Source organism: Somniosus microcephalus, chromosome 9 (assembly GCF_052327205.1).
Source record: "Somniosus microcephalus isolate GS21.2 chromosome 9, FLI_Smic_1.0, whole genome shotgun sequence".
Classification (NCBI taxonomy): domain Eukaryota; kingdom Metazoa; phylum Chordata; class Chondrichthyes; order Squaliformes; family Somniosidae; genus Somniosus; species Somniosus microcephalus.
Window position 1 is genome coordinate 69,507,995 of NC_140995.1, and position 26,573 is coordinate 69,534,567.

Consider the following 26,573-nt stretch of genomic DNA (forward strand, 5'->3'; position numbering starts at 1 on the left):
GTTGATTAGACACTGACCTTTCACCTCGGAAGCGGGTTTGAATCCAACCCAGACTGATGAGATGAAAGTCTCTTCTGTCTGATAGTATGGAAATGACTTTGGGCTGTCTCAAACCAGTTCCTAGTAAGTGTGGACTACAACACTCATTGGTACTAAAATTGGTCACAAGATTCAGATGATGAGTCCCTTCAGGCATTTTTGATCATCTCCAGCATACCAATGCTACAACCTCTTTTTTTTTGATCGACTGGGTGTCTGATGTGCATAGAAATGTATCACTCTGTTTGGGTCTTCAAACTGAGCTGTTAAAAAATCTGCAGAGTTTGTTTGTATTAAAGAGCCCACGTTCTTTTCCTCATAAACAAACCCCATTTACCCAGGTCCAAAGGCAACAGCCAGTTGTCAGGAACTCGTGTGCACAGGGATACTGCTTGTGGTAACCAGTTAAAACAGTGCTACTAGCCAATATAAAGCACTGATGAGGTTCCTACTGCTTATCCAACTCGGACCAGCCTACCCATTAGACATTAGCTTGCAGGATATGTGGAACTACGTGGGCAGAATCCTAGCCCCCAGTGATACCTCTACCCTTTCAGGTCCTATTAATAAGCTAGGCTTACCACAGTGTTACTCCAGCCACAGGGTGCCTGATATGGGAAATGAAAACTGTCACACTTGTGCAGTAGTAGGTGCTTTTCACGGGGCAGAGTAGAAAGTACAGCTAACCAGCCAATGTGTGAGTGCTCGGTGTCAACACTGGGTGATTGGAAAGTGTTTAATTTCACAGCACCAACATCCGTCATCTTGAGCATAAAACTCATCAAGATTTTTTAAAATACATTTATTTTCTTTGCGATGACCCATGCAGCATTCTGAGTGAAGTGTGAGAAGGTAATGCATATGAAATTACAAATTTAATCTGTTAAAAATTAAGTGTAAACCTTCAACAAATTAGTTATAATTAGCTTAAATCTGGTTTATTATTTTTAACTAGCCAATGGAACATTACCTGAAACAACTCTGATGTTCTGACAGTGATGATATAGTTTTATATAATAAAGTTGTACTGCACTCTCACTGGAGTGGTGTCTGCATCGTAGCAATATAAAAATTGCAGGTGTAACTGCAGCTGAGCAGTTGTTGGGCATTTGGGGCTGCATGTGAAGGGTATCTTGGCGATAGTCTTGTACCATTGCAGTTTTGTAGTACAAAGTAGAGAGAATTTCCATTTTTATATCATGCTTTTCACATTCTCAGGATGTCCTAAACCACTTCATGGTGAATAAATTGCTTTTGCTTGCATAACAGTGACTGCACTTTAAATGTGGAAGCCAATTTTTGCAGAGAGGCCTTCTTACAAACTGCAAATGAGATGAATGACCAGTCAATCTGTGTGTGATGTTGGTTGAGGGATTAATGTTAGCCCGGACAAAGAGAACTTCCTGCTCATCAAGTAGTGCCATGGGATCTTTTATGTTCACCTGAACAGGAGATAAGAACTCTGTTTATTATCCCATCTGAAAGACAGTTATCTAACAATACAGCTCTCCTTCTGTATTGCACTGAAATATCAGTCCAGATTATGTGTTGAAGTCCTGGAGTGCGGCTTGAAACACAACCTTCTGATTTGGGTGAGTATATCCTCAACCACTGCAAAATTAGCATTTAACTTCTGTTTTGAAGTTTAAGACAGTCTAATGTTGGAAGGGAGCTGACTGCTACCTGCTATTTCTAACATTAGCCATATAACTGTCAGTAGGAAGCTGGTGACCAGAGCTCTGCTTTCCCCCGACTAAAGGTGTTATTGGGGAAGTGTTAGGTTTGCTGTTGGCTCCGTCTGATACCTGGCTCCAATTGTGTCTGCAACATGACTTAATATGAGTAGGGTGAGGAATTTAGTCTGAATCATTGCTTTTCTAGATGAAGGAAATGAAAATGAAATACAGACAACACAAAATAATCAGTTAACATGGAAGCAAGGGCGGCAGCTGCTTCGTCAGTGAGTATCTGCAGCCACTGTTTTATTTCAAAAATACTTTCTGATTCTGGTGTCTTAAGTCTTAGTGCAAGGTAAAACACTTATCAGATTTGTGAAATGTTCCTCCTTATTCAAAGTCGGATGTTTAAAATTGGCAGAATATGGTCTTACATTTTAAATGTAACATTTAAAAGCGTTAACATTTAAATATCGTCATTGCGTGCAGGATCAGAATGAAGTATAATTTTGGATATGATTCTGGCTATCCTCTAGTGTTAAATGGCCTCATAGGTTCAGTTTACTTACTAAATTAAAACTCAGTGCTTAAATATTTCAATGTTTTTGCTACTGTATTTGATGTAAGTTATCATTTTTGAAAGCCCCCCCCCCCCCCCAACCTAAACAAGGAAACTGCTGAGTTTCTTAATGCAGACAATGTAATGAATGGTGAATTGTTAACAAAAGCCCTGTGCTGGGAGCTTTCATTTTCCCAGTGACTATAGAGGCTGGTACTGAAAGAGACGCAACACTTTGACCCCGCAGCTGGTACAAGTGACTTTTTTTTGCTAGTACCCACTGCAGTTAAGCATTTAACTGTGTTTCCTTAGATACTTACAGGAGGTGGGTTACACAGACACCATAATAGATGTGAAGTCAAGGCGAGCACGGGCACTACTTGGCCTCTCCAGTGATGATCTAGGTAAATTATCGGAAAACAAGAATCTGGAGCCTGTTGTAAATGGTGGAGAAACGCTAGTAAAAGGAACAGACATGATTGGGTAAGTGCTGACACTTCATACCACCAGTGTACATTTATTTTAAAATAAATGTTAAAATCCAAGTTTAATTTCTTTTGAGTTCAATCCATTGTACTTGTAAAAAAAAATCTTAGCAATAGTATGTTCAGTCATTGCTAGTCACTTGGTTTTTACACTTGTGTAATATTCAGGTTTTTTTTTAAGATTCATCAGAGACTAACAGGCAGACTGTTGAACCTTGTAAGCCAAGACAGATGTATTCCAGTGCTGTGACACCAGGCTGCTTTACCCTCAGAGTTGACGAGAATTGCATATTAGCCCAGTCAGTTAAATTCCTTTACCTTTGGAAGCAATAAACATTTATAGGTGTATTCCTATATTTTATTTGATATCATATGAGCAGAGACCACAAACCTAAATTCCTTAACATTGAGCTAAAACTTTGAATTGTTGCACCTCATTGTGACCTCTATTTGCTCTTGCATATTGGCTGTCATCTGTGGCTGTGTTCATTATTAATCAAAAACCAAAATTATAGCATTACTATCAAAGAAAAATAAAATGATTTACTCAATTGTCCAGAATTAATCGAGCAAGTCCCAGAATGGACAAAAGCTTTTAGGTCAGTTTTTCCCATAGTTTGAACAAAAGTTCATCTGGTACTGATCTAATATTTGTCAAAACAGGTGTTGGTATGATATGGAGTTACTCGGTGTGCTGTGCCTGGCGTGGAAGAAGTGTATTCCACAACATTAAAGAGTATTGGATTGGGTGTATTTTTCACTCCTTTCATATATTTCACAGCGGGGGGGGGGGGGGGGCTGCACAAGTGAAAACTACATAGGATGTGCATTTTCTGTATCGTGAGGAGATTACATTATTATGCTCCTGTGGTAACGGGAAGGATTTATAATTTAATAATCTGAGAATAGTTAGTGAACCTTGTACCCACTAACTGATATTTTGCTTTGTGTTAATCCAGAGTTATATACTTGAACGGAAAAATTTGCAATGCTATGGGGAAAGAGCAGGGGAGTGGGACTGATATTGGCGAGCTCCTTCAAAGAGTCGGCACAGGCACAATGGGCTGAATGGCCTCCTTCTGTGCTGTAAGATTAGACAAGAACTTCTTGTGGCACGCTTCTGATGCAAACAGCTATTCTTGCTGCTTTATATTTTTTGGCAATTTGTTTTTTAGTCAAGTTTGTAAATCAAAAATATGTTTAAACTTCAGGCTCTCATTTATATTATTTTGCATCTATAGGCTTGATGCTCTCATCTCAAAAAAGGGGTGAGAAATAAATGGCGGGTAATTTACATGTTGCAGTAAAAGGAAAAATGAAGGGCAGGACCCTTTCACATACCTCTTAATGCTCTGTTACAGAGCAGATATGGTCAAATTTGGGAGCAACCTGCTCATTAACTGGGGAATGATGCATGGAGGTGGTGGGTGGGGGGGGGGGGGCAGGGGGAAGAGAACCATTGAAAAGAAAGGGCAAGATTTGAACCATGGTATGCTACAGAATTTTGCCTTTTACTATTTAACAGAATAATATGTCTTTTTGCTGCAAATCTGTTGTAAATTGCTTGTACTGGGAAAAAAAATACATTTAAGATTGTACAATATAATTATAAATGCTTTTTTAAAGGAATTCCGGAGAGAAAGTCAAACCGCTTTCGACTGATTCAGCAGATGTGCTGGAAACATTTAATTTCCTTGAAAATGCCGCAGCAGATTTTAGTGATGAAGATGAAGACGATGAGAATGATGGAAAAGATAGAACAATTATTGATAGTTCGGTAGGTTAAATGATTGGGCACGTGGATAAACATGGTGAAATAGTAGTGTGTTGGTGCATTTGTGGTAAATATGCATAATGTATTCTGTAAAGTTTTCTTCCAAAGGCACTCCGTAATAGTCCTCAACAACAGCTTGTATTTATATAGCGCCTTTAGCGTAGTAAAACATCCCAAGGAGCTTCTCGGGTGTATTATAAGACAAAAACTTTGACACCGAACCATATAAGGAGAAATTAGGGCAGATAACCAAAAGCTTGGTCAAAGAGAAATAAAGAGGCAGAGAGGTTTGGGGGAGGGAATTGCAGAGCTTCGGGCCTAGGCAGCAGAAGGCACGGTCACCAATGGTTGAGCGATTTATAATCAGGGATGCTCGAGGGAAGAATTAGAGGAGCGCAAATATCTCGGGGGAGGGGGGTGTGGTGGGTGGTTGTGGGGCTGGAGGAGTTTACAGAGATAGGGAGGGGCGAGGCCATGGAGGGATTTGAAAACTAGGATGAGAATTTTGAAATCGAGATGTTGCTTAACCAGGAGCCAGTGTAGGTCAGCAAGCCAGGGGTGATGGGTGAACGGGACTTGGTGCGAGTTGGGATATGGCAGCTGAGTTTTGGATGACCAAGTTTGTGTAGGGTAGAATGTGAGACGCCATCCAGGAGTGCGTTGGAATAGTCAAGTCTAGAGGTAACAAAGGCATGGATGAGGGTTTCAGCAGCGGATGAGCTGAGGCAAGAGCTGAGACAGGCGATGTTCCGAAGGTGGAAATGGGTGTTCTTAGTTATGCCACAGATATGTGGTCGGAAGCTCATTTCAGGGTCAAATATGACACCAAGGTTGCGAACAGTGTGGTTCAGCCTCAGACAGATGTTAGGGAGAGGGATGGAGTCAGTGACTGTGGAACACAGTTTGTGATGGGAACCGAAAACACTGGCTTCGGTCTTCCCAATATTTAGTTGGAGAAAATTTCTGCTCATCCAGTACTGGATGTCGGACAAGCAGTCTGACAATTTAGACACCATGGAGGAGTCGAGAGAAGTGGAGGGGTCGATCATATAGATATGTGTTGATGTAGGGGTTACGGGGATCGGGTGGGATATGTGTCGGTGCAGGCTCGATGGGCCGAAATGGCCTCTATCTGCACTGTGGGGTTTCTGTGATTTCTGTGATATAAAATTTACTCCCTTATTTCTGGAGGACCTAACTTGTACACAAGGATGCAACATTTACCAGATTTTAAGATTGTTTATATTATGTAACATACTGTAACAGACTTTTTATTTTAACCTGGCTTTGAAACAACTATTTGAAGTAGTGCTCCTTGACCACCTGAGGTAAGTGACTGGTTAGTTCAGCTATGGTCAGTCTTTCAAGGCTGAAGAGTCAGTGAAAGAAATTGTGCACCAACCAAGAGGCACAAGTTTGAAATTAACTATACTGACACACTCAGCAATACTCTGTGTAACCGCTACAGGTATACACCACCAAATGTTAAGATATTTTGCTAGTTCGGGTAATTAATTTCAGTGGACCACACTGATCTGAGGTCAACACACTAAAATAAAAGTTTGCGAGTCCGGTGGTAAGTTTTAAATAGTCGATTTATTGCATCACTTGATTTACACTGTTTGACTTCCTTCATCCGACTAACATCATATTCAAAATGGCTGGTTTTTATACAGCAGCAGATGTACACGCCCCCATTATTACCATTGGCTCAGCAGCATGCATGCAGAGCTATGGTTGGTTCAACTACATCACACTGATTGGATCTCTGGTACATCAGTCATTCCTTTGTTCTCTAGTTAAGCAGAATCATCACTTTCAGTTTTAAGCTAAGATCAGCACTTTCACAGATTAAGCTAAATCAGCATTTTCATTGTTCTCAGTTTCTAAGTCAGCCGATGTGACGTTACCAGCTGTGATTGGATCTGATACATCACACCATCCTTTGGCATGTGGTCAGCTTAAGCATAATCTGATTTCTTTAAATCATTAGATTTTAATCATATTAAAATCTGTTATTAAAATATATATATATATATATATATATATATATATATATTCCCTAACACTCCCCCCTTTGATTCTTTCAAAAATTGAATCATTAAAATAAAGAGTCAGATTAAAAATATAATCAATCATTGCTGTGTTTTGCCACTGTCCGGATCAGTGGCTTTTGCACAAATTTACATCAACCAGGATTTTACGTGGCCACAGTAAAAGCCTGGTTTTAATAAGTTAATTGATTTCATGATCTTAAATTAATTAGTGCATCTTAAAAAGTGGGAGGAGCTCCCCTCAGCTTATGGCTTTGAAAAATACATAAGTAAAAAGGTACAAAACAATCTAGCAACTAAATATAACATGCCCCTTTAAGATGTAAAAACGGTCTGCGGCGACCTGCAAGGCGTCTTGGCCGCGGGGCAGCAGCCGCCTGGTGGCAAGCACATTTAATCAACAGAAACACACAATTTGATCCCCATCCTATTGTACAAGGCCTCCCTCTTATCTTTGAGGAGTGTTTTGTCAAGATTCTTCAACGGCATTTTATGGCTTCGTGGCTCCTTGTTATCTAGCAGGTGCTATCCTCCCTGTTTCCTTGCATTTTACCATTCCCTTATCATTTCTATTTGTCTTTTGATGCTTGATATTCGACCTTGCTGGCATATATGCTATCTTTTTCCGCTTGCCTGTTGTCAGTCCCTGGTCTAAGATTCAAAGATGGGTTTTAATTCTAACAGCTATTTCTTACAATTCCCTTCTTTGAGAAGGAAATATCTTTATTGATTTCTCACAATCGGCTCTTGACTAATCTAGTTAGCTCTTATTGCACTCTCAACTTGGGCGTTAGTTAGTGGGGAGTCTTAAAGATTTCTCCCTTACAGTCCATTCCTTTGAGGGGGAGGAGCAACCTCTGACCCCTTACTCAAATTCAATTCACTGTTCCGGTGTTCCAATTCTGCCCCGCCTGGGTTATCCTCTGTTTCTTCTATCTTTCCTGATGTTACCCCGCCTGGGGTCTCCTCTACATTACTTCGGATCTTCTCTTTCGGTGTGCTCAATTAATTTGTTAGTGCTTGTCAGTCATGGGCATGAGCACCCAATTGGCTTATGTATCAAAGTCTTACTACACACGTTACATATATCAAATACACTATCATTACAAGTTGGATAGCTACCAGAGCATGTGAAATAATACGAACCTAAGGGTGTGCTGATGTATTAAGCCCAATATCCCACCAATGTGAGTTGTCCCCTATGCTGTCAATTTCAATATCTATTCTCGAGTTGTCTTGCTCCAAAACATAAAAATGCTTTAGGGAGGAGTTCAGTCGCATCATGAGCTCACTGAAACCCACAAACAACAGGGGAATGTCATATCCGCGTATCCGAATTGTGCCACATAATTGTGTAGCTCATACTTAAAAACATGTTGGTTTATGGGACAGGTCCTGTTAGACCTGTAAAGCATGGTAATTGCAGTAGTAGTGACACAGGAGGCACCACCAAAATCACCTCATATTGGATTCGCACTGGTTTTTCCCACGCTCTGTTACCTACAAAACACAATTATTACAGTCACAGTTAAATTCAGTCTTACAATCATTTCAAGCGACATTACAGTTTAACATCTAATCAACATATCATGGATTTAAAAGATTCTCCAGATCTCTTTTACTCGTATCCATCTTGTGGATAATTCTTACTAAACATGATTTCTCCTTAGCCCTCAATTGTCCCAATCCAGATTCCATGTAACTCTCCACTTCAACTTCAATTTCAATCCCTCTAACAGGTACCAGTGTGTTTAACTCTATTCTGATTGTTTCATCAATTAGATAGTTTCTCGATGGAGTATGTGTCAATGCTTTAAAAGTTGTCTCGCTCTCCTGAGCCACATTAACCATTTCATTTTTTGCTGTTGTCAAGTAACTGAGCATGTCTGAGACCCGTTCTTCAGTGCAAATTCACCATACATTCCTGGATGGTAATTACTTCATACGTAACAAATCACATTTGCACACTCATACCGGTATCTCAATATCATGTCACCCATGCCATCCGATACAAGCCTTTCTCGGGCTTTCAGGTATCTTATCGAAAGATTGTAGTCGTCTAATGGCTGAATACTTCTTCAGGGTCTTACTTGCTGCTATTTAAGCTTTGACCTGAGCTCTTGGCCCTCTGCCTGTAATCTGGCCACTTCAGCCTGTTTGATTTCAAGCTGATTTTTAGCAGTAACTAGCTCTACATTAATCTCTTCCATTTCTTTCTCCTGAAGTGCTCTTTCCTGTAGTTGTGCTTTCACTAATGCGGTTTTCTCAGCTATTAGGCTCTCTAAAAGCATAATCTGTTGCTTAAAGTTATTCTCAAGATTCAACTTTTCTTTTTCCATGGTCTCTATTGTTGCCTGACTTTTCTCAATGTTTTCCGAAAACTGCTTTAACCTGTCAACTTTTTCAAGTAAAGCATCTTCCTTCTCGGCTAGAAGGGAGGCAAGAGAATTTTCATTCTGCTTTAACTTCATTAATTTATTCTCCAAGTCTGAAACCAGTTCTTCCTTGGTCTGGCAATCTACCTGGAGATTTAGTAAGCGGTTGTTCAAATTATTTTCTTCTTCTTTCAGATCATCGAGTTCAGACTGATTTTTTTTTCAGCTTTGTTTCCGCTCTTTTAAACTGCCTGAGAGCATTTTGCAAGTTCTCATTCAGTAGTGTAATTCTCCTGTTTCAATCTTACACTCTCGATCACTATCCTTTAATTACATGTGGGATATGTGCATTCCGTCCTTCACTACCCCAATATTCTGCATTCGGTACACCTCTCGTCCTTGGGCTTGGGGTGCCATTACGGTATTACCAATACCAACCCTAGGAGCCCATTCAGTAGTGCCTTGGGCTTGGGGTGCCATTATGGTATTACCAATACCAACCCTAGGAGCCCATTCAGTAGTGCCTTGGGCTTGGGGTGCCATTACAGTATTACCAATACCAACCCTAGGAGCCCATTCAGTAGTGCCTTGGGCTTGGGGTGCCATTACGGTATTACCAATACCAACCCTAGGAGCCCATTCAGTAGTGAGTTTTCTTAGAACACCACGTAGGTAAAGCCATATCGGTTAAATCTAGCACTACCAGTATAAGTTCATGTTGCACCTTATCATGCAATTAGTTTACAAGATAACTTCCATTTATCAAATCATAATTTTCCTTCTATCATTGTGGGGAAATATTAACTTAAAATTAAGAAACTTAAATTTAATAATGTCCCATATCTTTAAATTTCATACTAAAGTTGTTGCTTGGTGAACTTAAGCTGTCAGTGGGAAGGGTTAACTCCTTTGCAGGTTTTTAAGAAGGTGGAGCAAAACATTATCCGGCACAATTGCGTCACTTCACGTAAATTAAAAAAAACTTTCCTGATCGAAAAAGACAGTTGTGTTTTCACACTTTAACTAAACACGAACAGAACAGATAAAACAAAACAAAATAGCACATTCTTGCAGAAAACAGTAAATTACATCATATTTCTTATTGTCCTTTCTTCAAATGTCTTTCCAAAATACTGTAAAAACATAACTGGAGAAAAATTAGTTTTTCACATTTAAACAAATCAAATCAAACTGCTTTAGAAGATTTCACCATAGCAACCGCGACTCCAAGGTTAAATCTTAGACTGAAACTTAATGTAACATTGTACAGTTTGCACTGCAAGTACAAAAATCTATCTTTTGTTAAACAAATTTTTTGTTGCTCTTCTCACTTTTTACACACCAGCTTAACTTAAATTATTTCAAAGGTTTTTTTTTTAATTCTTGGGGCACAATCTTATTCGCACATTCTTAAAACTTCCAAAATCCAAGACGAGACAAAAGATTTAAACGCTTTTAACACAGAGAAGTGGGTGGAGCTAAAACACACATAACAGAATCTTTCTTTTAAAGAACATCTAATCAGACAAAAGAAATACTTTAACTTCTTAAACATTCATAGTCATTTTTCAAGGTTCCTTTCACTCAGCAAATCTTGTGTTTTATTTGTCTCAGCACAGATGTTAATAACTTCCATGTCAGTAAAACTTTAAGTTTCTCTTTTTTCCCCTCTTTTTCCATCGGCGTCTCAGCATTTCCTGGCTTTCCAAATCTCTCTTTTTTCTTCCTTTGCTGAGTTTTCAGATTGGTTAGCCTGCAAATTAGATCTTTTTCCTTCTTTATCTCTGCTGTGTTCAGCCCCGAGTGTTCCAACCAGTTATTTTTAAATCGCCCGTCGTACTCTAACACTTCCTCCGTCCCTTTCTGTTGACAGGCTATGATCTTTCCCCAATCCGTTTTTGTAGGGCTAATCACTTGTAACCACTGTTGGATCGCATCCCATCCGGCATCTAATTCTTGCTCATCATTTCCCAGGCCAGTGTTTACTTTGCTGTGTAACTTATTTCCCTCTCTCCTGGGTATCATTACAATCAGAATTTGGACTCCGTCACACGGGGGGAGTTGGTACTTCGCCCTTTCTTCCCCATTTTCTTTCTTCTCATACTCCTTTTCTACTCTTTTCCTTTTCTGTCTCAATGGGGCCAAATGGGGTCCTGTTTTCTCTTCTTCACTTTCACTGACATTACTAGAGGATCCCGAGTCAGTCTCTTGACCTGCTTCTTGTCTTTGTCTCCCATGACCTTCCTCCTTTATTTCATTTAGATCTGGGTAACCCTTCCAGGTCCCGACACATTTTCCCTTTTCTTCAACTACCGGGACTATCGGTTGTTTATCCAATTGTTTTTTACAGTCCTTAACTTCATCTTTAAGTTTTTTAACTTCCACTTCTGGCTTTTCAAGCTCATTTGTTTTCTTTTTCAATTGTTCATAAATCGCATCTTTCTGCTCTTTTGCATTGGTCAAGTCGTGATCATGTTGGGAGTTTGTCTTACTCTCATTTCGCCGTCGGATCTGACTCATAACTGCCATGGACCATCTGATCCGTCTTTTATCTTTCATACGGGTCGTTTTTCCCCAGACCCTCTATGTCATCCAAAGACCACTGTTCAGAGGAGGTACTGTACTTTTGTTCGATTTCGAACCAGGTTTTAGGTAAGTCAAACTGTAATTCTATATAGTCTTTCAACTCCCACAGAATTTCATCTTCTGAAATCTCAGGTGGGGCACGCCCCCCTTTTAATAGTTGTAGGTTTATCGAGTGATGCCATAATATCGATTACTTTACTTGGGGATCTTGAGTCGTAGGCTTAATTAAATAACACTGCCGAAGTTAGAACTCTATATGGGACCTCGAGGCCGTCTACCACCCAGAGGGTTCGCTACCCGGGAGGCTTGCAGAGTTGCGTGGAGGGGAGATGACTAGACAACCAACCGAGGACTTTTATAACGAGGAGTCCTTACCTCCAATATAGGTCTGGTGTCTTAGATTCAGTCTCTTCCTTCAGCAACCCTGCTCGCAGCGCCAAATTGTTAGATCGGGTAATTAATTTCAGTGGACCACACTGATCTGAGGTCAACACACTAAAATAAAAGTTTGCGAGTCCGGTGGTAAGTTTTAAATAGTCGATTTATTGCATCACTTGATTTACACTGTTTGACTTCCTTCATCCGACTAACATCATATTCAAAATGGCTGGTTTTTATACAGCAGCAGATGTACACGCCCCCTTTATTACCATTGGCTCAGCAGCATGCATGCAGAGCTATGGTTGGTTCAACTACATCACACTGATTGGATCTCTGGTACATCAGTCATTCCTTTGTTCTCTAGTTAAGCAGAATCATCACTTTCAGTTTTAAGCTAAGATCAGCACTTTCACAGATTAAGCTAAATCAGCATTTTCATTGTTCTCAGTTTCTAAGTCAGCCGATGTGACGTTACCAGCTGTGATTGGATCTGATACATCACACCATCCTTTGGCATGTGGTCAGCTTAAGCATAATCTGATTTCTTTAAATCATTAGATTTTAATCATATTAAAATCTATGTTATTAATTAAAATATATATATATATATTCCCTAACATGTGTTGTGTCTCAAGGGGTTTTATACCCTTACCTATATAACAATTAAGGAGGACGCCGGGGTGGAGAGTTTAGTTAACGGCCATTTTATTTACAATGTGCTTCTTCACTCAATGCATTACATTTCCCATAGTGCATTGCAAATCACCACTACGGTATCCCATGTGGGACAATTCTAATACACATTCAAAATACACAACATATTTCCTCCCCCTTAAAATAGAATGTCCACAAAACAGAATAACTGAAAATGACTATAACTTTGGAAGAGAGGGTAGACTGCCTCTACATTCCGCTAACCCTGAGGATTATTCTGCCCCATGCACACAGGTTAGCACTAACTGTAACTAAAGCGCTCTGGAGGCTGCCTTTCTCTTTGGGGGAAACGCCTAGTCTCGGGAGCAGGCTCTGGCTGGCTCTCCCGTGACCCTGCAGGCGTGGCTTCCTCCCTCGATGGCACAAGAGTGCATGGTGCCACCGTCTCAGGGTCGGACGACCAGTCCCTGCTGGAGCCCCCAGCAGGCCCTTGATCCTCTGTTTCTTGGGTTACCTGTGGTGACTGTCTTGGCAGTAACTGGTCTACATGCCGTCTCCATGTTCGGTCGTCTCCGGTGCGGACTTGGTATGAAACGGGGCCCGTCTTTTGAATGACCGTAGCCGGGACCCACCGCTCCGGGGTGGTGTAGTTACGCGCAAGGACTTTGCCCCCCACCACAGTGTCGTTCTTTGGACCTCTGAGCTCGTCTGCTGACTTGATCCTGCTGATTGGCGTGCACCACTGCTTTTGTGGACGTTGGCCTCAGCAGGTCAAGGCGTGTCCGTAGCTGCCTTCCCATGAGTAGGTAAGCAGGAGATGCTCCAGTCGTAGCATGAGGTGTGTTTTGGTATTTCAGCAAGAAAGCATTCAGGCGCTGCTTTAGAGGAGCATCACTTCTTGCCGCTTTCAACGCGCGTTTCAGCGTTCTGACAAATCTCTCCGCCAATCCATTCGTGGATGAATGATAAGGCGCGGAGAACGTGTGCTGGATTCCATTGCTCTTGAGGAACTCCTCCATCTCCTGGGTTGTGAACTGTGTTCCATTGTTGGTTACGATCTGCTCCGGCAGACCAAATCGCCCGAACATCTCTCTGAGTCTCGATGGTTTTCTCCGTAGTGGTAGTGGACATTACTGCAACCTCCGGCCATTTGGAATGGGAGTCCACCGCGACCAGGAACATCGCTCCTTCCACTGGTCCCGCGAAGTCCAGATGGATCCAGCCATTCCCATGGATGCAGTGGCGCTGCTCTTGGCGTATCCCTGGTTGTCTCGCATGATGGGCATGATTTCGCTTCAACTTCAATTTCATGATCCAGACCGGGCCACCAGAAGTAGCTTCGTGCCAGCTCCTTCATCTGGACAATACCATAATGTCCTGAGTGCTGCTCGTTGAGGACATGATTCCGCAGCTTTGGTGGTATGATCACTCGCATGCCCCAAAGGAGGCATCCTGACGTGATGGACAACTCCTTCCCTCTTGACAGGTAAGGTAGGAGCTAAGGTGGTGCGCCTGACACCCGTGATCTGCCTCCTCGCATCACCCGATCCAGCACCTTGGATAGCATAGGGTCCACTCCGGTCTCTTTCTTGACCTGCCGGGCCGTGACAGGGGCATTGCTCACCATGTCAAAGTAGAAAATCTTCTGCTCACAGCCTTCAGAGGGCACAGGCAGCGGAAGTATTGACAATCCGTCCGCATTGCCATGTGCTGCTGACCTCCGGTATTTGATGTTGTAATTGTGAGCGCTTAACATCAGCGCCCAGCGCTGCATCCTGCACGCTGCCAGGGAGGGTATTCCTGTGTGTGGACCAAAGATCGATGTCAGAGGACGATGATCCGTCAGCAAGGTGAATTTCCTTCCGAACAAGTAGTGATGGAACTTTTTGATTCCAAAGATGATGCCCAAAGCCTCTTTTTCGATCTGCGGGTATTTCACCTCCGCCTTGCTCAGGGACCTTGACGCGAATGCAATCGGCTTCTCTTCGCCTGTGGGACACGACCGCGCTGACGCCATAAGGCGACGCGTCACAGGCCAGCTGAATTTGCAACGATGGGTCAAAAGTGCGTCAACACTCTGGAGTCAGTCAAAGCTGCTTTGGCTTTCTTGAATGCAGCTTCGCACTCCTTCGTCCACGCCCAGGCCTTGCCCTGACACAGCAACTCATGTAATGGCTTCAACAGTGATGCCAGCTGTGGAATAAACTTTCCGTAATAGTTCAGGAGACCTAAGAATGACCGCAGCTGGCTGACATTTGCAGGTGCAGGAGCGTCGGCAATGGCTTTCACTTTCGACGGTGCTGTGTGTAGGCCGTCCGCGTCGATGACATGGCCTAGGTACTCCACTGATGGCTTGAAAAATTCGCATTTGTCCTTGCGAACGTGTAAGCCATATTCTTCAAGTCTTCCCAGTGTCTTCGTCAGGTTCTGCAGATGCTCGTTGTCGTCCTTTCCTGTGACAAGGATATCATTGAGATAACATTGTACCCCTGGAATGCCGCTTAAGATCTGGTCCATAGCCCGCTGAAACAATGCTGGTGCTGACGTTATACCAAAGGGTAGGCGGCAGTACCTGTAGAGGCCCTTGTGGGTGGTGATGGTGAGGTACTTCTGTGAGTCCTCTTCTACATGCATCTGCAAGTAGGCTTGGCATAGATCAATCTTGCTAAACTTCTGACCGTCTGCTAGACCCGCGAAAAGATCTTCAATGATGGGGAGGGGGTACTGTTCAGCTGAGAGCACAGGATTCACTGTTACTTTGAAATCTCCACATAAGCGAACCGCGCCTTCACTCTTCATCACTGGTACCACGGGCGTGGCCCACTCACTGTGCAAAACCGGCACCAGGACCCCTATCTTGACCAGACGCTCCAGGTCAGCCTCCACCTTTGGGTCTGAGGGTGTAGGGAACGTTCCTGGCCTTTAGGAATCGTGGCTGGCTGTCCGGCTTCACCTTGAGTTTGACCGTAATCCCCTTCATACTCCCCAATTCTCCGTCAAAGACAGCCGCATGCTTTGTCAACACTGCCGCTAGCCCCGCCTCTTCGACTGACACCGCATTCACTTTCTTCCAATCCAGATGAATTTTCTCCAACCATGGCCTGCCCATCAGGGATGGATAGTCACCCTTGACCACGTAAACTGGCAGTATCACGGTTTGTCCATTAAGCTCCACCTTGACCTCCGTCTTACCCAGCATTGGGACTGTTTCCCCAGTGTAGGTCTTTAAGATGTGCTTGGCCGGCGTCAGTGATAGGTGGTTCAGTTTTTCTTTGAATAGCTTCTCTGAAATCAAGGAGACAGCGGCCCCCGTATCCAGCTCCATTTTGACCGGTATTCCTTCTAGTAGTGGAGTGACTCCATAGCCTGATGAGCCTCCATTCACCCTTAACACATGGAGATTCAGCTCCCCATCAGAGTCTGTGTCACTGTCTTCCTGTTCTTGTGTCGGTTTTTCTTTTTAGAATGCCAGTTGGATGTGTTTCTTTGTTTTTGTGTGTCTCTGTGTAGGATTGTTTGCTTTGCCCTTTACACACACGTTCAATGTGTCCTTTTCACATTTCCGACAGGTCAGGTCTTTACACCAGCAGTCAGATGGCTGATGACCTGACCTTCCACATCTGTAACACTCTCTGGCGCCCCTTGCATGCTTATCTGGTGTAGCTGCTACCCTGTGCACTCTTGTTGCAGCCCCCAACAGTTGTGCATCTTTAGCTGCTAACTCCATAGACACAACAAGCTCCACTGCTGATTTAAGCGTCAGTTTATCAGTCGTGAGCAAGCGCTTCTGTGTTGCTTCACATCTTAATCCACACACAAACCTATCACGGACAGTGTCATTTAGAGTTTCACCAAACTCACAATGCTCAGTTAGCTTCTTTAGCACTGCAACATATTCGGCTATGGACTCACCCTCCCCTTGGTTTCGTTTGTGAAACCTGAACCTCTCGGCAATCAGCAGCGGCTTGGGTGCGAAATGTGTTTCCAAAACTTCCACAATCTGATCGCCGGGCTTATCCGGGTGCATCAAACTCCGTAACAAGCCAAATGTTTTTGCTCCGATCACACTGAGGAACATCGCCACTTTCACGTCATCTTTAATGCCATTTGCAGCCATGAAAAATCCGAAACGCTCTGTATAAGCACTCCATTGCTCTGCCGTTTCATCAAATGGTACAAATGCTCCGGTTAGCATAGCCATCTTGTTATTTTTTTAAATCTTTACAGTCCTTTTCCTCCACTTTATTTTTACAGTCCTTTTCATCCACTTCGTTTCACTGTATCGTTACTCTACCCCTTATTTGTGTAACACACGAACCGCCACCTTTGCAAGGTGATTGCATCAGCACTAAACTGCGGGCGCACCATTCAGAAAAGACAGGAACTTCTTACTAAACATCGCCGATTCCAGTGCAAAGTGATGTGCAAGTCCGTCGTCCTCGTCGCCAGTTTTGTTGTGACTCGAGGGGTTTTATACCCTTACCTATATAACAATTAAGGAGGACTCCGGGGTGGAGAGTTTAGTTAACGGCCATTTTATTCACAATGTGCTTCTTCATTCAATGCACTACATTTCCCCATAGTGCATTGCAAATCACCACTACGGTATCCCATGTGGGACAATTCTAATACACATTCAAAATACACAACAATATGGAAAGACAATCTGCTCCATCAGTGCTCCTCTGTCCTTCCTCTCTAAACGCTGGACGTGCTAACTGGGACCAGACAGGAAAAACACAAGGAAATTCCTCCGACACTCTCCGATAATCCAGTAAGCTTAAGGAAATTATAGCTACCCATGACCAAACATAGTTACCTACACCCACATTCTCCTCTACATCCAAATTGCCTTTAGTACTGTACAGGACCAGAAAAGACTATTTCCAAAGCTCAGGCATCTTGCCCCACTTTATCCCTTTCAATCATCCTGTCTGCCCAAAATGTATCCTTTGCCCTCTTAAGTTGCAACTTTTTGTGCTTGCACTGCTTTACTGGGTAGGCTATTCCATGTATTCACTTTTTTTCCACACTAAAATTTGAATTATGCTCCCTTGTCCTGGAACTGGTGTTGACTTCGAACATCACTTTGCAATCCAGCTTATGTATTCCCTTGAATATCTTCAAGCTGGCCACCAAACTCCACACTCTTGGCCTGAACACTTCCCTCTGCAACTGGACCCTGGACTTCCTAACAAACAGACCCCAGTCTGTCAAATTAGGTAACCACACCTCCGCCCCCCTGACCCTGAACACGGGGGCCCCACAAGGATGTGTGCTGAGCCCCCTCCTCTACTCCCTCTTCACCCACGACTGTGTGGCTGTTCATGGTTCCAACACCATCATCAAGTTTGCGGATGATACCACGGTAGTAGGCCAGATCACCAACAATGATGAGTCAGCCTACAGGGAGGAGGTCCAGCATCTCGTGAAGAACCTGGCCCTTAACATCAAGAAAACCAAAGAAATCATTGTGGACTTCAGGAAGTCTAAAGGCGGAAGTCACATCCACATCCATGGGGCTGTGGTGGAAAGGGTGGACAGCTTTAAGTTCCTCGGAGTCCACATCACGGAAGACCTCTCCTGGTCCCTCAATACCTCCTCTCTGGTGAAGAAGGCCCAGCAGCGCCTATATTTCCTAAGGAGGCTGAAGGGATGTAACCTGTCACCCCTGATCCTCTCTAACTTTTACCGCTGCACAATAGAGAGCATCCTGACGAACTGTATCACAGTATGGTATGGCAGCTGTAGCTACTATGACCGGAAAGCCCTGCAGCGGGTAGTCAAAACTGCCCAACGCATTACCGGCACCCGGCTACCGACCATAGAGCACATATACCAGAAACGCTGTTTACGGAGGTCACGGTCCATCATCAAAGACCCTACCCACCCCAGCCACAGTCTGTTCGCCCTCCTGCCATCTGGGAGACGCTACAGATGCATTCGCACCCGAACGACCAGATTTAGGAACAGCTTCTTTCCCAGGGCTGTCATCCTACTGAACTCCACAAATAAACTCTAAAGCCTGCACATCTGCCAATGCACTTTATTATGGTTATGTTAATGTATTACAAGCCAAATGAATGTTTAAATGTCTTAATCTAAATGTACACTCTCGGGAGCCGCAAGCCTACATTTCGTTGTACTGCACTTGTGCACTAACAATGACAAAGTTGATTATTATTATTATTGTTATACTTCATCAAAACTACCAGCAGGCTGCTTTCTCTCCACCGATCTGCAAGTTATTGTATCTGGTCTACCTCACTAAATGAACTGCCACATGGCCTGGGGTAATCCTGTGATTACAACTCTTGAGGCCTTGCTCTTTAACCTGGCACTTAACTCCTCAGAGTTTGGTCTAAAGACATTCATCCTGCTCTTTCCTGGATCTAATGTACCACATCTTCCAGCTGTTTGCTCTCGCTTTCCAGAATCTTTACCACTAGCTCTATTATGTCCATTACCTTGGCATCTTGGAGGCAACGCCTCATTCAGGACTCTGGTAACAGCTACAGGAAAGGCTTCCTTTCCACTTGAATAATAGAATCTCCCACGACTACCACTTGCCTTTTCTTCTCGCTACTACTGCTTTACTCCAGTCCTTTCTGACTAACCCCTTGCTCAGTGGTGGTGCTGGTGATTTCTTCCCCCACCCCCGGGTCAGTGTCGTTGTCTGTAACATGAGCACCTTCACATTACTTCAGAGCTTCTGGAGTTTACTGTCTTCACCAGAGTCCTCCTTTCCTCCTGGCAGATGATCAACTTCCCATGCTCTGCCTTGGTATTCCTCTTTCGTTGTCTGTTGATCACTTGCAATGTTTCACTCCAGAAATTATTTCTATAGTACTGTGGCGTACCGATCACAGAACGGACACAATCCGCTTTCCGGTCCGTAGACTATAAATCAGGCGTCATGCCTTTAAGAAGGATCACACCTTTAAGAAACTCGATCTGCAACATAGTTAAGCCCAGAGCGGGGGAGGAGCAGTCGAAGCTGTGCACTGAGGAAAGAGAGTTGTACTTTGTGTAGTCTCTGACTCCATTTTGTATTCAGCATGCAGCCTCAGCAATTAAGCCTTTTCTGTTGAACCTCTCCGAGTTCAGTATTTTTTGCTAGGAGTACGTAGACTCCTACGGTACACAGTGTATCCAGCTGTTTCTCAATCTCAGGAACTTTAAGCTTTAATTAGTCTGCCTCGAGGAACTTGTACCCGCGGTTGCCCTGGACGCGCCCACATCATGCAAGTTCTGTGCAATACTGGCTTCCACTGTCCTGTCATACTAACTGGTCTCAAACTACAGTAAATAAAAATAGCTTCAAGCCAACTGCATTTTAGTGCTGAACTACAGTTCAGGCCACACTCCCTCTATTCACTCAGCTGGATTCTCCAGTTCAAAAGCCTTCCTGCTTGCATACTCTTATTTAACCCAAATTAAGCAGCACCGTGAGCATCGATCTAAACAGGAACAACTTTCAAAACAGCCAATCAAAACACACTTGTCCACCAGTACTCTCTCACTTAATTAGCGGGTTGTTAATCAAACCAACACAGTCATCACTTGCAAAAGCAATCCCACCAAAAATAACCCAGCCAGTGTGACTTTTGGCGTGCTTTATTACACCTGGATTGATGTGTGTTCTCATTCTGTGTTCCACTCTTTCCTCTTTCTTTCCCCCCCCCCCCCCCCCAACGCACGCAGACTGTTATGCAAATGCAGTAATTAAAATGTTTCTGTGGTGGAAGTTTAATAAATCTGAACAATAAACTGGAATTGTATACAATGGAAGCTATGTATAACAATCATTTTTCACACATTCCTTGTGCCATTGTGTACTTTCCGTATAAAAAAGCTTCAAATTAAATCAGTTCAGAAGACTACTAAAGATGAGCTAACATGACCCAAGAGCACTTTTGGTGTCTGATAAAACTTTTTTGCCTGACTACCCCTTGTACTGTGTGTACACTATCCTGTGGCAACAGCAACAATAAATTGCGTTGATGCAGTGCCTTTAACATGGAAAAACATCCCAAAGTGCTTCAGTGGCATAATCGAGGAAATAGACGCCAAGCCAAAGAAGGAACTATTAGAAGGGATTACCAAAAGCTTGATTAAAGGTAGATATTTGAAGAGGGGGAGTCTGAGGGGTGTAGGGAGAAAATTGGGGTGTGAAGGACTTTGCAGAAGAAAGGGAGGTTGGAGATGGGGTGGTAGTTTTGCAAGAACGAGGGGTCGAGCGTTTTTTTTTGATGTGGGTGATGATGGCAATCAGAAATGGCGTTCAAAGGCAATTTTTAAGACTCTCCACATGAAGATGCAAATACTGCAAGCGAGGAAATGTGAGTTTGTAAAACAGTTTGTTACCAGCTCTTTCTTTTGATGATGCTCCATAACAATAAAACTTACTCAATCACATAGTCCTTCCTGTATAGGTGTGGGCAAAGTCCTGTAGTGTTGGTTTTGCTAGGTACACACTCAAAGTCTGACAGTGGCTTGCTACTGGAGGATAAACCAGTTGCTCTGCTGCAGAAGGTTCTGTCAAGGCATCAGTTAGGGCACCAGAAAGTGGAAGAGGTGACATGGTACAAAAGAGATTTCTATGGTGCAACAGGCCACCTGGATCCACATGTTGTGACTAGCTGGTGGGACTTTTTAAATGTCAGAGTGACTGGCCTTTCTGTGTATGCTACCTGTCAAGACCCTATACTTCTGACCAAGGCATGAATGGCTGTGCTACTGTGCAGCATCAGAGAGGGCAGTGACCAAATCAGACCCTTTGTCATTGTGGGGGTGGGGGGGGAATGCTGTTTCCATTCTTCCCAGCAGCTCAGTTTGTCATTCCACGACCAGGAATGCATGGATGACCTGTGATCTATTTCAGGGTTCAGTGAAACACCCGAATAGCAAGACTCATGTAGAATGGTGCTAAATCTCCTGCTGCTGGGCAGTTGTGCTGCCTCCCATTAGGCGATTCCTAGCCTGCCACTGAATATAACCTTTAAGGTAATGTCTTGCAAATTTGCTGTTGACCTTGTCATTCCCTGTTGCAAGGTTGCTGTTTTGCTAATGCTGAAGCAAAGTGAGGGTATTAGAGCAGCTGGCGTTATGCAATGTTCAACTAAAGAAACCAGCAGCTAATGTTTGCAACTCTGAAAACCTCAGTGCTTTCTGGAATTGCTTGACATGCCTGCTGAAAAGGACTTTGAGGCACAAGTGACGGTTGATCAGCAGTGACTGACTGAGATCACAGCACAAGGACATGGTCAGTGGATGCCGTTGTAAGGAAGGGTCATAGTGATTGAGTTGTCAGCAGCCAAGGCAGTGCGAGAGCTTGGAGACTCCACGGGGGATAATTTCGGTTGCTTTGCCCCGAGGGGGTGCTAAAGGGGCGCATAGCAACTAACTCCTCCCGCTGAGGTTATCGGCGGCAGTAGCCGGTGGCGCCCTACGGCGCTGCGCCTCCGGCGATTACTGCAGCACCCCGGCCACAAACTTACTCATCCCCTGACCGGGTCAGGGTAGTGTTTTTGCAGCCGGGGTGGCAATAATTAAAGGGCAGGTGCCGGGCTTCCTTTTTTTTGGGCTGCCTGCCAGCACCTGCTCCCCTCCCCCCTTGCCTCCTGCTGCGGGGTGCCGGCCACGATCGGGCAGCCCAGCACTCCTCTCGAGTGCTGGGCTCTTTTGCCAGCACCCCGCTCCCCGGTGGTCCAGCAGGGGAGAGAGGCCTGCAGTACCACGACGCACATGGCGCTGCCGCACGTAGTGCCACGATATTCAATGGGAGTGCCCCAAGAGGGAGGGGGAGTGCTTCCAGTAGCGCCCCGCCTCCTGCTTGGGGCGCTACCGCTGAATTTTGGGTGCGGGGGTGCTAACCTTAATCGGGGCGCTAAAAGTAGCGCCCCGACAAAGTTATATCACCAAAGGGGGCGCGAGCCAATTTTTCCCCCCACATCTTTTCTTGCAATACACTGATGGCGATTCACCTTGTGAATTAACCGTCCTTGCCAGCTAGGAGGTTCATATTGAAAGACAAGTCCTGGAAAAGCAAAAACAGTAAGCCAATAGACTTCTTTAATGTTTAATTACTAAGTGAGAACCTGATGCTTGGACAGTTTAATTTACTGTAAAATATTTCTGGGTTTTCATTTGTACATTCTTAATGGGAATTTTATTTTAATATGTCCTGTGGCTTTGCATACAGGGAGTCAAGACCAAGTGTAGAATATAGATCAAGCAGGGTGGGAGGGAGAGGGGATGGAAGTGAGGAGGAGAACGGAAGAGGGAGCAGGGCTGGCGACAAAGTATAAAAGAAACACTTTGGTTTACTCACCTTTACTAATAAGATGTAACTATTTCTAACACCATCTGTTTGGTCCCCTTGGAGGACAAGACACACCCAGCAGTTTGTCTGGAATGTGCAATTAGATCCTGCCTGCCTGCCTGAATAATCAAAATCTTTGCAATGTAATTCAATCCATTCATTGACATCCAGCTCCAGAGCTCGCTACTGCTTTCAGAGAACAGACAGGGCTCACCCTCCCGGGTTAAAAATTCATTTGTTTATTGCCCATCCCCAGTTGCCCTTGAGAGGGTGGTAGTGAGCTGTTGCCTTGATCCGCTGCAGCCGTGACTGGGGGGGACGACAGAGGGGGACGGCGCAGAGGACGTGGTGCAGGTGTAAAGGGGGTGGGGGTGGAAGAACGTGATCCAGGCCTAACAGAGGGCCGGAGGACATGATCTGTCTTCCCATTTGGATCACATTCTTACTCACATTGTCCGCTGCCCCCCCCCAACTCTCTTTTTAGACCTGAATCACGTTCTCCTCCCCCCCCCCCCCACCGCCCAACGAGCTCCTGACCCTCTCCACCCTCTCCGAGCTCCTCCCTCTCCTCCTCCATTCGACCCCTTCTCCTCTCTTCACCCCCCCCTTCGATCCCTTCTCCTATCTTCCCCCCCCCCCCAATGCCTTCTCCTCTCTTTCCCCCCCCCATCCCCCGATCCCTTCTCCTCTCTTCACCCCCCGATCCCTTCCCCATCTCCTCTCTTCCCCCCCATCTCCCCGATCTCTTCCCCCTTCCCCATCCCTTCTCCTCTCTCCCCCCTTCCCCCGATCCCTTCTCCTCTCTCCCCATCCCCCGATCCCTTCTCCTCTCTCTCCCCATCCCCCGATCCCTTCTCTTCTCTCTCTCCCCATCCCCCGATCCCTTCTCCTCCCCATCCCCCGATCCCTTCTCTCTCTCCCTTTCCCCCGATCCCTTCTCCTCTCTCCCCATCCCCCGATCCCTTCTCCTCTCTCCCCCATCCCCCGATCCCTTCTCCTCTCTCTCTCCCCCCCACCCCCCGATCCCTTCTCCCCTCGCTCCCCCCCGCCCCCCCCCCGATCTCTACCGCATGCACGGTACCAAACAGGCGTGCATTCGCAGAGAGTTTCAAAAATGCTTTACAAATAATCACTCTGTTACCAATATGTCGGCTGTGCTCCAGCAAATACTTTGGTGCAGCGCTGAGTATTAAGAACTGCAGTTGACTATCAAAAAACATTAGGGGATTCCTCCTTAAGTTAATGAGTCACATAACGTTATGCTTGCAGGGGTACTAACATTAGAATGTGGAGACCACTCACCATTTTTAATATGTATTAGATAAGGTAGTGTACAACTGTGCATTACCATATGTACTACCTGTAAATAAACTTAGTAATTTTAGAATATAATCTGACATGTCTTTATTATGAAAGTATACTACACATGATAATGATTTGAATATGATGGTTACATGAAAGCTAATGTAACATCTGATCGAAGGATGAAAGATACTTCTCTGGCAATGGTGATTTTTGTGAACTGTTTCCATTGTGTACATTTTATAGGGTGCTGCTGAAGTCTGGTGTGTCTAACCATTTGCTTTGTTTAACTTGGTTATCATAATGCAGTATGATGACCATTGTTGCTCATTACACTAATTGCCATCTTTTAAACAGTTTGTTAATAAAGGAGTATCATCTGATACAACGGAAGATATGGACACCGAGGAAGCACTGAGAGAGTTTGATTTCTTAGGAACGACAGATGATGAAGGAGCAGGAGAGTCAAGAAGTGCAGGCGATGGAACAGAATGGGGTAAAATTTTGCAATACCTTGTTACCATAGAGACAATCAATTTCACTTGCCCTTAATTTTTTGTTAAAAATTGTTGCACACGTAAGGAGTGCATTAAATGTAACTGCTCTTCAGGTTAGATGCTTTTCTTGATTAGTCACAAATTAAGGTGCAAGATGAGCTTAAATGCTCATTGAAGTGTGTCTACATAAACTAGATGTAGGCACATTTATGATAGTTTTGCTAACATGAAAATTGTCAGCTCATCTTGGTTTTGCTTTTTCCTTCTTGATGCAACAGGTCCAGTTTGTAACTCTTTGATCATCTCAAATTACTCGCAATTCAAGATGAGTTGGAGGCTATGCAGTTTGCTTAAAAAAAGGTGTTGGTCACCCGCTAATGTGGTTCTGATAAGCGTAAATTCTGTCGTTCTTCATGTGCAGTGTATTTATTAGTAATATGAGCAAAGGTTGCCAGATTTGCCTGTTGATTTGTAATTTTGGGTTGCCTAATGGAAAATGAAAGAAAACAAAGTAACCTTACTCCATGGTTAAAAAGTACTTTCGTGTGCGCAGATGGATTTATTGTACTGTTAAATTTGGAATTGTTCTATTTTGCCAGTAACCAGCCTTTGAAAGCCTGTTTAAAGTCAAAACAATTGATGGTTCTGGATACTAGTTCTTACAGAATGTTGAAGTTGTTGGAACTGTATATGCTGCTGTCTGTTTGTAATTGTATCGTATGTTAAATTATAGGTGTGCGTGATTTTTGACTGAGCACAGAACAATTGATGAAAAGGGCACATTGTGTAGCTTGTTTGAATATCTCTGCGGAATGTTAGGGTATAATTAGTTAATTTGAAAATATCTGATGGAAAGACCACATGGGGAACCAGAGGCGCATGGGGTAGGTGTGAGGGTTGGGAGGAGAAACTATAATAGACACACCAGGAGAAGGTGGCTGCAGTTTTAAGTTTTTCTATTTGGATAATGGAGGTTGCAGAATTCCCTTATGTTTTTAAAATATATAATTTTTTTTTTTTTTAAATAGCGGGGCTTGAGTTAGAACTTCAGAACCATAGAATGTTACAGCCCACCGTGTACGTGCTGGCTCTTTGCTCGAACAATCCAAAACTCTCGTCCCCATAGTCCTGTACCTCCCTTTGCTTCAAATATTTAGCCAGTTTTCCTTTCGAAGATGCATATCTCAACCACTTATCTACAGCTAACTTTACCAATGATTCCATATCCTCCTCTGGTACATCCATGTTCTCACTTCCATCTCACTGATGCAAAATATTTTTAAAATCTTTCTATGATGCATTCATCCTCAATTAAACTCCCATCTTCATCCCTGAGGGGGTCTACTCTTCCTTGAACTGTTTCCTTTACTTTTTGTGTGCTATTCAAAGCCCTTCCTATTTCCTATTATCTGCTTGTCCTTTTCATATTTCATTTTAGCTTCTCTAACTTCCCCTTTCACCTTGGTACTACACTTTTATTTATTCCTCATGATTATCTTTAGTACTGTCAGCCCTAACATTATCATGTGCCTCCCTTTTAAGTTTGTTTCGTTTTAATCTCTCTTGATCCACATAACTCTATACTTTGTACCTCTTTTTTGCCTGTAAATTTATTTTGTACTCTGACCATCTCATGTTTCAAGATTTTCTATAGCCCATCTTTCGACCTGTTTACAAAAATAAAAAAAAATTGTGATCATTTTTTTTATCCTTCTGATAAATTCGAGCTTGCAAAAATTGACATTGTTTTAATGCATGTAATAAGGACAATAATGCATAGACAACATCCAGGTTTGGGTTGATAAGTGGCAGGTAACATTTGTGCCACACAAGTGCCAGGCAATAACCACCTCCAACAAGAGAGAGC

The 26,573-nt window shown here is 43.7% G+C and overlaps 1 protein-coding gene across 2 annotated transcripts in view; it reads left to right on the forward strand.

Moving 5' to 3' along the window:
* strn (striatin, calmodulin binding protein) overlaps positions 1-26,573 on the forward strand; it is a 127,845-nt gene that overhangs the window by 66,403 nt on the left and 34,869 nt on the right. For both annotated transcript variants that reach the window (XM_085996734.1, XM_085996735.1), the window contains exons 4-7: positions 1,921-1,999; positions 2,587-2,757; positions 4,386-4,536; positions 24,567-24,705. In XM_085996734.1, the coding sequence (XP_085852860.1) occupies positions 1,921-1,999; positions 2,587-2,757; positions 4,386-4,536; positions 24,567-24,705 (540 nt within the window). The remainder of the gene's footprint in view (positions 1-1,920; positions 2,000-2,586; positions 2,758-4,385; positions 4,537-24,566; positions 24,706-26,573) is intronic.